Source organism: Durio zibethinus, chromosome 2, assembly GCF_047325235.1.
Source record: "Durio zibethinus cultivar Kanyao isolate XHJ-2024 chromosome 2, ASM4732523v1, whole genome shotgun sequence".
In the NCBI taxonomy this organism is placed as follows: Eukaryota; Viridiplantae; Streptophyta; class Magnoliopsida; order Malvales; family Malvaceae; genus Durio; species Durio zibethinus.
The window spans coordinates 3,032,857-3,047,330 of NC_143163.1; the positions used below are offsets into that span (position 1 = coordinate 3,032,857).

The 14,474-nt window shown below is 30.8% G+C and overlaps 2 protein-coding genes across 3 annotated transcripts; one reads left to right on the forward strand and one right to left on the reverse strand.

The window, feature by feature from the left end:
- Positions 1 to 895: 895 nt before the first annotated feature.
- On the reverse strand, positions 896 to 5,894 carry LOC111308823 (subtilisin-like protease SBT3.9). Of its 2 annotated transcripts, none has more exons than XM_022907455.2 (11): positions 5,500 to 5,894; positions 5,308 to 5,399; positions 4,971 to 5,068; positions 4,710 to 4,865; positions 4,496 to 4,607; positions 3,320 to 3,863; positions 2,599 to 2,696; positions 2,266 to 2,505; positions 1,997 to 2,111; positions 1,700 to 1,922; positions 896 to 1,611 (listed from the first exon to the last, which is right to left on the reverse strand). In XM_022907455.2, exons 1-11 carry the CDS (start codon positions 5,584 to 5,586, stop codon positions 1,040 to 1,042), a joined length of 2,337 nt encoding a protein of 778 aa, XP_022763190.2. In that variant the 5' UTR covers positions 5,587 to 5,894; the 3' UTR covers positions 896 to 1,039. The 2 variants fall into 2 exon arrangements, with proteins under 2 accessions (XP_022763190.2, XP_022763191.2); XM_022907456.2 differs by having other exon boundaries at positions 5,649 to 5,778.
- A 5,208-nt stretch (positions 5,895 to 11,102) lies between these two features.
- LOC111308824 (SH3 domain-containing protein 2-like) lies at positions 11,103 to 14,328 on the forward strand. Its single transcript, XM_022907458.2, has 10 exons — positions 11,103 to 11,309; positions 11,937 to 12,059; positions 12,137 to 12,206; positions 12,303 to 12,454; positions 12,671 to 12,772; positions 13,127 to 13,327; positions 13,435 to 13,497; positions 13,580 to 13,729; positions 13,823 to 13,897; positions 14,014 to 14,328. Exons 1-10 carry the CDS (start codon positions 11,250 to 11,252, stop codon positions 14,128 to 14,130), a joined length of 1,113 nt encoding a protein of 370 aa, XP_022763193.1. The 5' UTR covers positions 11,103 to 11,249; the 3' UTR covers positions 14,131 to 14,328.
- The last annotated feature ends 146 nt before the right edge of the window (positions 14,329 to 14,474 follow it).

Consider the following 14,474-nt stretch of genomic DNA (forward strand, 5'->3'; position numbering starts at 1 on the left):
CCATCCCCTTTCATTTTTGTCCTATATACTAAACAAATTATGTTTTATTCTTGCTATATCTTAGGTAATTCAGACATAGCTACCTTACCGCCATTTGACTGTCATCTCAGTACACACGCACATAGTTTTAATATAAATAATTTTTCAATTAATTACATTATCATTTACAAATTATAAAAAAAATTAAATAAATCATTTTTTATTTTTTATATTTAATTAATTTGAATATCGAAATGCATTTTAGAGAATTACTTTCGGCATCCCTTAGCTATTTTCTTTATGACAAATTTAACACATTTTCTACTTTAGACTCCAATCAGCTTTTCTTTTGGCAAAACCAAAAATTACATCAACAATTTTGAATGTTAAATAAAAAGCTTTAAAACTTTAACGTATAAAGTTCAAGTGTTGTAATTTTTACTTAAACAAATAATTCATCGATAAATGATTTGACTAAAGTAATTAGAACTGTAAATGAAGCCAATTTTAAGCCTTTTCTCTTTTATTGACATATCATATCATCTAGTTTATCTAAGATTACGAGGGAAACAAGTTCAAAAGCTTGGACCCACAGTGCATCTATGGTTTCCCCTGATTTTTCTTTATGAAAAAAGCTGATTTCTTTCTTTCTTTTTTTTTTCTTAATTTAGAGGCTTATCTAGCTACTTCGTCATCACTCACTACCCCGCCACTACTTGGTTTTTTTCAACACGTTAAAGCATCAAGATAAAAAAGCATAGTCTCTCCCATTCCCATTTCATTCGTCATTAAACAAATACTGCAAGCCAGCACATGTTGCTCAACGACCCTCATCCGCATATTCACAATCGAGTGGACCCCAATCTTCAAATCTCTTCTATTTTTTTATTCCTTAAAAGAAAGGAAAACAACAAGGGCCATTAACTTTTCTTCTATATTTTTGTTCTGAATGCATTGAATCTGATTAAGTACATTTTGAAAGGATGCAGCAATCAGACAAAGGAACAATTATTTGATGCTAAGTTTATTATTCAGTGATGCAAAACTATGGCACCTGCAATCATGTTTCTGCGTACAAGTAATTGTTAATGATAATTCTAACAAGCAGAGGAATCTTTACTACATGAGTACCATCTTCCCAGTATAAGTTTCCGAATGAGTATCTTCCTTGAACTTCTAGTTGAGAACAAAAGGTAACGTTAAACTTCAGCTTCTTTGTCGTGGAATTGAATGACAAAATCGATGGCTTGACGCTCACATACGTGCCTGCGGGTGCTTGAACACGAGCAACATAAACAGAATTTACCGGACCAACATTTGTAACTGTCCTTGAGACAGTCAACCGCTTCTTGAGCTCAGGTATAGTGATGGAAGGCAAGTTTAGATTTACTAGGAACTTGGCTGATTTATGACATGGGGTGTGAACCCTAGTCATTAAGCTGATGGAAGTGCTGTTGTAGCCCATTGCATAAAGGAAGCAGACATAATCAGGGATTTCCATGTCATATATGAGCCCGGGGGATAGTGCTTTATTTGGATTAACATGTCCACCTCCATAATCAAATGGGTCAGCTTGCTTGTGGGGTGCTCCTTCGGCTACGGTATTTTGGCCATATTCATCCTTCACAGTAGCTTCGCAAGCCAAAGATAAAGAGAAAAAAACTTGCATTAACAAGTTGTAAGAGCAAACCAAAATGCATAAATTTCTGTTTCTTATTACCTGTTGTTACAAGTGCAGACTTAATTGCTGCAGGACTCCATGTGGGATGGACTCCTTTGAGCAGAGCAACAATGCCAGAGATATGGGGACAAGCCATGGAGGTTCCTGAATCAAATTTAAAGTTAACTGGAGATGCTTTATTAGGACGTGAATTCAGCAGATTGGAGGAAGAAGCAGGGGACCAAGAGGCCAATATATCAACGCCTGGAGCAGCAATGTCTGGCTGAACAATGCACTGACATATGTTAATAAAAATGGTCCATGTAACTTCTCTTTAAAAAAGAAGAATGGTAATACCTTCAACACAGATGGTGAAAGGGAACTGGGTCCTCGTGATGAAAAGTACGCCACTTCTGGGGCTAGCTGTTGCCCTATAACCGTCTTTGAGAAACTAAACTTGACTACTGGTTTTCTGTTACATGAAAGAGTTCATCAAATAACAACATCACGACCTTCCAATGGAATGTCAAGGCCTAGGGTTCAATTCATATCTGGAAGACGAGAAATTACTGAAAAAAGATGCACAAATTTGAAATATTTCAGCAGTCCTCTAATGTTGAAATAACCTGTTTGCTCCCATATAAGTCAGCAGAGATGTCGCAGCTGCAAAGTCCACTTGGACACAGGGAAAACTCCATGGACAAGAAACATCCTTTGTAGGAAACTGTGCAAAGATAACAGCAGCACCCTGAACCATGAGTACAGATTTTGAAGCAATGGCAGCCAATCTCTGTGACCGGGATTGGAAACAAAGAACTACTTTTCCTCTCGCTAAAGTGGCATTCAGAGTTTCCAAATCACAACTTCTGCAAAAGCATACAATATCAGAATATTCATTCCTACACCGTACTTTAGATCACAGAGATTCATATGAACAAGAACCTAAGTACAAGTCTTACCCAGCACTGTTTTCATCAACATCGGTGGCTGCAATATCTTCTCCATACACGATAGGATGAAACTTGTTTACTTTCCTTCCTGTATAGAAAGACTGACCCTGTATGAAAAAAAAAAAAAGAAGTAAAAGATCACAGCTAAATAAAGAGTAAATTTGTATTTCTATTTATTAATTTACGAACTAAAATGTACCTGTAGACGGTAGTTCTATTACAAACCGAACATGTATATCTCATATGTATTCCTAGGTTCACATTTAAATGATTTTACATGACATTGGAATCAATTAAATTCTAAAAATTTTAACAGAAAAGCTCATGGTTGATCAAATCACCTACACGAATTAATTATGCATATTTAAATCAGCAGAAACCAGATTTTCTTTTAATCCATTTCTCCAAAGAAGAAGATGGACCAACAGACATCAGCAAGGGAACTTTAACCCAAGTTTCGTGCCCTCATGGTAATACTAGTAGCAGAAGAATTTTGCAACAGGAGGCTTGTTAGAGAAAGAGGTAAACTGATGTATCTTTGTTGATGTTAAATGCTTGAACTCATTTTAATTCCATTAGAGCCAAGCATAACGAAAACAATAACCAATCAATAAGTTACTATCTTTTGAGCAGTTTTCTTTAGGTTCGATTATTTAGATTTTCTTTTCCTGTCATGTCAACAAAACCTTGCACAACTTTTTCAATCATTGAGAACAAAATTACGAATTACCACAACAGTTTGGTTGTTCCCCAGGGTGATCACAACAGGGAAATCTCGATCTATGGTGCTTGCAGCAACGGTTATAACCCATGGAGCAGTGTTACTGACGCTTTGAGGAAAAGGACCAGAGTTACCAGCAGAGCACACAACAGAAATTCCTCTTGCTACAGCGTGGAAGGAACCAATAGCCAATGCGTCATCAACATATGTGGAAAGTGGAGGAGGTGAGCCCAAAGATACCGAAAGTATATGGACACCATCAAAGATTGCATCATCAAATGCAGCAAGAAGGTCAGCAGAGCTACAGCCACCAGTAGCCCAACAAACTTTGTAGATAGCTAACCACGACGAAGGAGCACCTCCTCTGGCTAATCCTTGGGCTAGTCCCCTAAAGTTTGCATTTTCTACTAGAGCACCACTTGCAGTAGATGAGGTGTGAGTACCATGGCCTGAAGCATCTCGAGGGGACAAAAACTCAACCCCATCACTTAGGGCAATCTTTCCAAATTCAGCTTCGTACCCTTTAATGTACCAACGCGCACCGATAATTTTCCTGTTTCAAATACATACAGTTCATACGAACTAAGATATATTAATTTGTATACCAGCACTTCCCTTTAACAGAACTATTAGATGTTACCATGACAATGAACGTAGATACATCAAAGAAAATTTGATCCCAAATGACTTTGACAGCATAAATTATATTCTAAGTTGATTGCAAAAGTACTAACAATGGAATAGAACAGACGATGTGTTTGAGTAAACTTAAACCAATTATGGATTTAAACTGCATTCATTCTCGAAAACCTGCGGCTAAAACAAGTGTGACTGAGAAAGGAAATTGTTTCTTACTAAAAAAATACTGCTGGATTATTGGAAACTTTAACTTGCAATATACAGTAAGTCGTACGAAGTAATTCTCCTATTTTGAGAAACGTTAGACCAAAACACATAGGTAAAAAGTTCTCAAAACCTAAACCCTGAATTCATGAGTCGACAGAATTGAATGCTTTATTTTATGCTTATTACTAATGATTCTACTTGTGAAGCAAGCAACTTAGTTGCTCAAGAAGGATGCTGCGGGCAACATGATCCACCTAATTTTGATACTGATTTGATAAAGGACAGCAAAAAGGTCGATTCCAAAGAGAATAGTATGAGCAGTGATCAAAGTGGTTATACCTATTGCAGTGAGAACGGTTAAATCCCTCTCCTTCCTGGCATATCCCTTTCCATCGAGATGGAAACTCTTCCAGGCCCTTATCTTTAAAGCTTTCAGACTCTGGCCATATACCTTCTCAGCAAAAAGTATGATTAAAAAAATTGTCAAAGTCCTAGAACCACAAAGTTAGATAGATTGGTGCTTTTAATTTTTACAAAGAATTTCTAGGCTGACCAGTATCCATGACACCAATGATAGTCCCGACGCCTGAATGGCCTTTTGAAAGAATCCCATCCACAATTTGAGGCTTTACTTGCAGGAAATCCCAGCTTCTAGTGGTGTGCAGACTTAGAATTCTGTTTGGAACTACACGAACAACTCCAGGGAAATCTGCATCAATATATTTCATGAGACAGAAAATCAACTAAAAGGCTAATTAGAGATGAATACTAAAGGAGAAAAAACAGAGGTTACAGTTCACCAACATTGTTACACCTGCAATAAGCTTAGCTTGAGACTGACTGAGGACTGCAGCAAACCCTGAAAATCCATGTTTGTAGCTGTATAAAATGGATTCCTTGGCAGATTCTTTGCTGTCCAATTAAGATCATAACGTGTTATTTTAATTTTCAAATAAAAAGGTCTCCTGTTGAAGAATGAACTTGTCAATGGAATGCAACTAATCAAACATAATAAATTCTTGTGTATCAATAGTGTACATATAGGTACTAGTTCCATTAATTGAACAACTTTTTACTATTTTAATTTGAATAAAGATATTGAAAAGAAAAGCTACTGAACAACTTCTGATTAAGAGAGTTGAAATTAAAACCTTCCAAGAATGTCTGAAAGAATCTGATGATGAGAATCCTCAAGTAGATTTGGCTTATCTGTATGTCTCTCTCCCATATATACAATATAAACCTGTGAGAAAAAGAAACTGTTAGAAAAAGGAAAAGAATGATCATAAACTGAAGCAAGAAATATAAAATAGAAAAAAGTAAGTAAAAGAAAGAAAACCCACATTGCTTAAAGCAAGCCCGTGAAGAAACAAAGAATGTAACAAAGCAAGAACAGCACCACATGGCCATGAAGAAGAAAAAGAAGCCATGAGAGAGAGAAGAAAGACCTCAAAAAGGATATCAAAGACAAAGGCAATGAAAAGAAGATTACACAGTGATTTCTATCAGCTGCTGCTTAAACTGGTGCAAGTGAATGTTTAATTTGAAAGCATGCGGGGACCGCAGTGGATACCTGCTCCACTGCTACTGGCATTTACGCTTAAAGGTGCATATGGTGCACGATGGATATATGCCATTTGTCAGTGTCATTTAAGACCTTGTTTGTTTTGTTTAACAATCTTCATAGTCATCATGATTTGAAGATGGAGTTTTTGTCGTCTGTTTGCTTCTAATGATCGTATTTTCAAAGTGGGAAAATGCATAAGTGGAGAAGAAACGTTGACTTGAATTTGGGTTGACCGAATTTTCCCTGTAAACGGAACAATGGATAGTGAATTGGTATCTGTTTGATCTCATCTTCCCTAAAACGTGTTGCCAGCAAAAAGAACAGTAGTAGTTTGAAATTTCCACCTGTTATATGTTCATATTTGATCAATTTTCAAATGGAAAATTATTTGTTTTAAAATTTCCAACCTTAATGGTTGCCACCTGTAATGCCTATGATTTAGCATCAAACCTATAACATTCCTCTTTATGATTATCAACGATTCGCGTTCAGAAACAAAATCTGTTATGATTTCAGGATATACTAGCTTTTTTAATCCGTATGACGCACGAAATTTTTTATAATTTTAAATCTATTTTTTTAATTAACTTTAATTTTAAATCTATTTATGAATATATAATTTTATATTATCTTAATAAAAAATATAATTTTTTATTATATAATATATTATTATATATTCATAAATGGTAAGCTATAATTAAATAATAATTTACATATAATATATTATAAATGATACTGTTTATTTAAAAAAAATTAAGCTTTAATAAATTTTTAAGAATTATAAAAAAAAAATTTTCTTCAATTGCTAAACACTAAAAGTTTTCCACTCACTTCTTTCTTATTTGATAAAAAATTAAGAATCAATCTTTAAATAGTTAAGATTAATAATTATTTTTATGATAAAATTGATATGGATATATATATATATATCATTTAATTAAATTGTGAAAAATATTTTAGATTAGTAGAATTTCTAAACTATTTAATCATAATAATTTATAATTTCTTATATATATAATTGAATAACAAATCACAATTATTTATTTAGTCATAATTATTTGCTTTTTATTAATTCTTATTTTTGACATACTTCAAGTAATTATTTCACAAATATATTGGTGTAACAATTATTTCTATGTCAACTAAATAAAGTTATTTCTTTTAGATAAAAGAAAAAGAATTATTTTTTATATTATGCTTAAAAACATATCATATTTTTTTGAAATATTATTTATTTTTAATCATTTTTAACATAATTGATAGAGTATTTTTGGTGGGAACCATTCATTGTAGATAAAAAAAAAATCAATAATAAAAAAGTGCTGCAAAAGGAAATGAATAATGTAAGTTTACATATTAATTTATCGAGATTAAAAACATATAATAAGAAGAGCAAATATGTTAACGAATTAATATAGATAAAAATATTAAAGAAATGAATAATATATATATATATATAATATCAAAAGTTAATTATAATCAATCTAAACAAAATAAAACAAAAGTAATGGCCTAAATAGAAATAAATCAATTAATCAAATATATAATATAAAAATATTTGAATTAGAGCATAAATAAACCATTATATTTTTCCAAAAAAAACAAAAAAAAAAACTTTTATTTAACTTCTCAGCAACATTCAAATATCTCGTATTTTCATATAAAAATGCATGCCCTTTATTACTTTAGTAATACATACTTTCAATTAATAATTCATTAATTTAAAGTCAACCACCATATAAGTTCTAAATAAGTCCTGATATCTAGCCAATTCAAATTCCATTTTTTTGCTTAATTATTAATTTAAATATAAACGTATTTTGAGGAGAAATAAAGGTAGAAAATGGATTTACTTGTTCATGAGTAAACCTATTCATGGGCCGGGTAGTTTGTCCAAACTTGAAAGTCTATTCCAAATTTTGAAGGTTTTGAATATAAATATTAAGCCCGTTAAATGGGTTTGAATAATAAATAGAATCTGATAAAAAAAATAAGGTCAGGTTTACGTTTCACTATTTAAGACTCATACTGGACTTGAAAATTAAAAAATATTTTTTATCATAATGAGACAAAGCCCATTTGCTTTGGTTTTTTTTATTATAATGACTCATAAATTCAATTAAATTAATAATTAAAAAAAACTATTTTTTTTATTTTAAATACTAGTGTTTTGGGCGAGTTTAAACTTTATTATTACATATAAAAACTAGTTCAAATAAAAAATGAAGGCTAAAAAATCGGGTCAGGCAATACTGAACTTGAACTTGTTTAAAATGTTAAAATATCATGTTAGATCTGATTCGACTTATGAGCAGGTCTATTTATGAGTGTAACCTGACTTTTACTTCTTTCAACTTTTGTAAATTCTTGTCAAACCAATAAATCATAATCATCAAATAAATAAAATTTATCTTCTTTAATTTATAATTCTAATAACAACAAATAAAATATATTGACTTGAATGGGATGGTTTCTCTTATACTATTTATTTTCATTCTTAAATTATAATGCACACACACACATACACACATAGATATATATAGATATATATATCTATATATATATAGAACCATGATTAGATTGAAAATATGATAAATTAATATTTAATATATTTGAATTTAAAATTTGTGCTAGATTTTCAAATTTTGATAGATTTTGATTTGAATTTAAATAATTATCTAAAAAATATTAAATTTAAATAATTTATTAAATATAATTATTTGGTAAAAATAGAATTTTAGCATATATATTTAAATCTATGATTAAATTTTTTAAAAAATATAAATTAGATTTAATATATTTGAATTCAAAATTTATACAGAAATTTCAATATCGGATATATTTTGATTTGAATTTAAATAATTTATTAGAGAAATTTATTTGATAAATAAAATAATATAAGCTTTATTCTATATGTCATTAAAAGAGACTATCTACTTGAACATCTATATAAGCAATTTTTATTATGTGACCTTGTATGTTGTAATAATATATATATATATACACACACACATATATACACATCTATATATATTAGATTTTGTGCAAAAAAATAATGATAATATAAGATAAAATTATATTATAAATATAATTAGATTAAATAATATCATCCTATCTTATGTTTGACGTATATAAAAATTATGATATGATAATTTTATTTATCTGTCAAAATTATTTTTTCTTAAAATTTATATAATATAAATTATTGATATAATTTTTAAGAATATAACGAGATATGTAAATTCAATATCATGAATTAAAAATAATTATATTCACTTTGGGAGGATTGAATCATCTTATGTCAAAAGAATAATTAATCCTCCTTACAATTTTATTATTTTTTTAAATATAAATCAAATATACAATAAAAATAATTATAATCTTATTCTATTTATTATCTTATACACCAAATATAACTTAAAGTTTTAAAATATTTATCTCGTTAAATTAAACTATTCATAAAATGGTTTAATGATCGTATCAAAAAATTTAAATTATGTTATGATAAATGTTAATCCGATTGATTAAAAATAGTTTTTTTTAATCAATGGTGCAGATCTTTTGTTTAAGTATCATTGATAACAATCATAACAGATTAATTTTGATTTCGATTATAATAAAAACTCAAGAAATTTAATTAAAATTAAAATTAATATAATTTATAATTTTTATAAAATCATTTTTATATAGTTTGAACGGTAAAAAAATCCATAACATATTAAAACATTTTTTAACTTTTTACTTTTTTTTTATAAAATATATTTTATAAAATTATAATTATAAAAAAGTTACAATAATATTACATCATATAAAAAATATTAGATTAAATTAAACAAATATATCGATACATAACTAAACCACTCCAACCTAAAGTATAATCAAATCAACACATATTAGGAGTTGAACTTAAAACCTCAAAATTTGAATACGGATTCTCATTTTCTAATTAGATTTTTTTTTTAATTTTTAATTTACCCTTAACTTTCAATCTTTATATTTTTAATAAAACAACACTCTATGCTTAAATAATTTTAAACCTGCAACCTTTTAAGAGTTTGACCCATTACATCATACCATCATTAGAACTAACGCAAAATTGACACATGAATATATTCTTTACTCTATCATATTAAAGATTCCATATTAGTTTGACAAATTCACATAAGTATATCCGTCTGGCTTTTATATCTGGCAAATAAAACAGTTGTCTTAGTCCTAAATAAACCTTTAATTTTGTATATATATAAAAAAAACCTTTTTACCATCTATGTAAAAAATATTAATTCCTCAATAAATTTATTCCATAACGTCACAGTGACAAACGGGGCAATTGAGAGGAAAAAGGGAGATTTTTTTAGTTATGCAAAGATATAATGTAAGCAAGAAAAAATCAATGTCATGAGTGCACCACCATCGTGGCCATCTTTATCCAAATTTGAGAAAATTCTGTATAATTATATTCACGAAAACTTCACGAGTACAATGATGTGTTAGCATTGAATATAGAATTATAGATCATTGGTAAGTATAATTATAATAATATTTATGGATCTATTTATAATTGTTTCCATTTTTATAAAAAAATTATAATTTGAAAGTAAGAAGAAAGATTATAAAAATTGAGATCTAAATTTATATTTATTAAATATTATATTTTAAAAATAAATATATAAATTATATAATTGAAATAATTACCATAATTGAATTTGCTTAATTATTGTAATTTTTTTTTTTATAGAAAAGGGAAGGCGACAAGAATTTGATGCATTTATATTAACAAACTCCCATCATTCCATTTTCATGAAGAGTTTAAAAAGAAGACTTAATATCGAAGCCAATGTGGTAGGTCCACACTCAATTATTTCTTTCTGCCCTCAAATTTGCTTCAGACACAAGTGATTGTTGGCCCGACCAAAAAAAAAAAAAAAAAAGATGTTCGTCCATTGTTACTCCTTTTGTACTAACATTAATAAAAAAAATTCTAACATAAATTAAGTCTATTTTTCTTTTCAATTGTCTCAGTTACACATTCAAAATTAATAATATTTTTATTAAGAATTAGAAAATAAAAAATTATTTTATCCATAAATAATAAAATATTTAAATTTCACAAATGATATTAACAAGATGACAATTGAAACATTATTTTATAAAATTAGAAAAATAATATATTAAAAGAAAATCATAAACAAAGCTTACAGAAAGAGTTATATTAGAGCCAATTTTATTCTAATACTAATTAATAAATAAAGAAAAATTAAATGAGCGAGAATATTTGAAAATTCAAAGCACGAAGAAAGAGCTCAGTAAGAGTAAAATGAGAACGAGTGCACCATAACAACCTGCTTCTTGTCTGATTAAATTTTTTTTCAAAATCAAACGCATACAAAATTTGCCCACGGCGATACACAAAAAAGGCTCCTTGAGCCATCCTCCTAACAACAAACGCATTCGACGATTTCAATTCTCTCTCTCCCCGTTTGCAGCTCTGAGAATCCATCGAAAAAGCGCCAATTTGTCCGGTGAATGGAGGCAATCAGAAAACAAGCCACGCGGCTCAGAGAACAAGTAGCCCGCCAACAACAGGTCTCTCTCTTTTTCTCTCTCTCTATCCAAACCCTAACTTCCTTTTTCGTAATTTGCTTTAGATCCAAGTCAACGTCCTTTTCTCAGCTTCATCTATGATCTCTCTGTAAATCTTTACTAATGTTATTTAGCGTTTTGTTTTAGATTTGATTTTCCTGTTAATCTGTGTGATTTTGATTATGCGTTCGCTCGATTTCTTAATTAAATGCTGGATCTATTCCGTTTGCCTTATTGTGTTTATAATTCGTGAATAGATTTAAAAGAATGTAGAAATAATTGGAATTAATTGTTATTCGAATAATAAACGGAGAATGATGAGCTAATGAAAGTTATATTAACAGCTGAATTGAAATTAAATTTGGAGAATGGAATTGGAGTCAGTAAATTTTCGTTTTAATTAACATTTCAATTGAATGACAAAAATGAAAATGAATGTAAAATATTGGAAATTTCTTGTATTTTGAAATCAACTAGAAACTCCTCGGTATGTGTTTTATTTGTTTGGGATTGCTGTTTACTTGCTGCTTAATGTGTTGTAATTCAAATGCTTGGCTATGTTCTTGGACTTTGGAACTTCTTTGCTAAGTTTTGCTGCCAAGGATGATATTTTGCTGAATGTTACTTCAGGCTGTCCTCAAACAGTTTGGTGCTGGGGGATATGGAGGTTCAGACAATGTAATTACTGATGAAGCGGAGCTCCAGCAACATCAGAAACTTGAGAAGCTTTATATCTCAACGCGTGCTGGCAAGGTTGCTAAGTTGTTCAGTTGAATCAACTTTGGTCTCTTGTTCTCTCTTTGTTCACCATGGTCAATTTTGTATTTCAGCATTTTCAAAGGGATATTGTCCGTGGCGTAGAAGGAAATATTGTCACTGGGTCCAAACAAGTTGAAATAGGTGAGTTGGTGAAGCATTGTCATTTTTTTTTTTAATTCCATTTGGAATTTAATGACTTGACATTTGTTATTCTGTTATGTACATTTTTTTCAACAGGAACAAAGTTATCTGAGGATAGCAGGAAATATGGAGCTGAAAATACTTGCACCAGTGGCAATACATTATCAAAAGCTGCATTAGGTTATGGACGTGCTCGTGCCCAAATGGAGAAGGAACGTGGGAATCTGTTAAAGGCTCTTGGCACACAGGTTTGTTTAGAATTTTCGGTACTAGAACAAAAAATTCTAGAAAGTTAGGTTTCTAAGTTCATTAATCCATGGAAGAAGACTTTTATGTTCATGGTTCATATGATGACTGTACATGGATTCTTCATTTTGGCATTTTTTAGATTTTTTTTACCTTCCCCCTAATCATGGTAGGCCATACAATCATCTGGCTAATATTTTGAATTGTTTGATTGTTAGGTTGCTGAACCACTAAGAGCAATGGTAATGGGAGCTCCTTTGGAGGATGCACGACATCTTGCTCAGCGTTATGACAGAATGCGACAAGAAGCTGAAGCACAGGTTTTGTAGGCTATCACTATCTTTCTAATCCATTGGATATCTGCTTGTTTTAATTTCAGAGGAATATTTACTCATTTATGCGTAGATAGTTACAAACACTTAGGTCCATGATGTGAAAGGCTTGAAGCCCGCTAATCAGTTGTGAAGATGGGGCTTCATTGCAGGTCTATACATGATATTTTGTGTTTTCTAAAGAGTTGTTGAGAGTGATATTCCTTTTTTCATCTATTATTGCAATGTGTTATGGAGTATGGGTAATACTTAACCTTTGTGCTTGATGATTATCAAAGCTTAAATTTGAAAGGTTGATTGTGCTACAAGTGTGTATTTTCACCTTCTCTTGGACTTAGACAGGCAATTGAAGTTTCCAAACGCCAAGCAAGAGTGAGGGAAACACCAGGAAATCCTGAGAGTGTCATGAAATTGGAATCTGCAGAGACAAAATTGCAAGATCTGAAGTCAAACATGGCAATTTTGGGAAAAGAAGCCGCTGCAGCGATGGCTGCTGTTGAAGCTCAACAACAGAGGTTGACACTTCAGAGACTTATTGCGATGGTACTGCAAATTTCCTTTTATGTAAACTCAATTTTGTTTTGGATGAAATGCTGTAGGAACTTAATTCTGAAATTTTATCCTTCTGTCATTTTATCTTGGGCCTGAAGGTTGAAGCTGAACGCACATATCATCAACGAGTCCTCCAGATACTTGATCAGCTTGAAGGCGAGGTACGCAGCTGTGCTACTGAATCCTTTTGCTGCAATTGACCAACAATATCATGACCAGATGTTTCCTCCATTTTCTTAATAGATGATATCAGAACGACAACGAATTGAAGCACCTCCTGCCCCAAGCTTGGAGAGTATGCCTCCACCTCCATCATATGAAGAAGTTAATGGAGTTTATGCTTCTCAAACACATAATGGGTCAACAGACTCCATGGGATACTTTTTAGGCGAGGTATGTAACTTTGTCCTATATACCATTGGTACATGTGGACTGCCAAGTTGTTGTAATCTTTATGAGGGCTGACTAATTTATGTATTACTGCAGGTTATGCATCCATATAATGGTGAATCTGACGTGGAGCTTTCTTTGGCAGTTGGTGACTATGTAGTTGTGCGAAAGGTTTAACAATGACTCGAGTTTAACAGTTTTACATTCATATATAACTTCCAGTGTATGGTATTATTTCCTTCAAACTTGTCGCAATAAGGATTCAATTTCTATATGCTCTTTGGCAGGTGACAAACAATGGGTGGGCAGAAGGAGAATGCAAGGGGAAAGCAGGTTGGTTCCCTTTCGGATACATTGAAAGAAGGGAACGTGTTCTTGCAAGCAAAGTAGCAGAAGTTTTCTAGGGTTCTTTGCTTGTTGGCGTCTGAGAAAAGGATTCTGTATGTCTGTGTTTCTTTTTACTTTTTTTTTTTTGGTGCTTTATGTGTTCAAGGTGGAGAGTTGTTGCAAATGGAGGAATTCTTGTCCTTGGCCTAATTTTTATGTGATATAGATACCAACACTTTTTTCCCATCAATATGTGCATTCGTTTTATGTTTGTATTTAGTTTTTTAAGTGATGATTGAAATTTTTTCTTTTAAGGGAGCATTTTACTTTAAATTATTATAATAAAATTAATTAATTATAATTTAAAATTATATAAAATCTATCAAAATTTTAAATAGAGTTTACATTCATTAATAGTAAA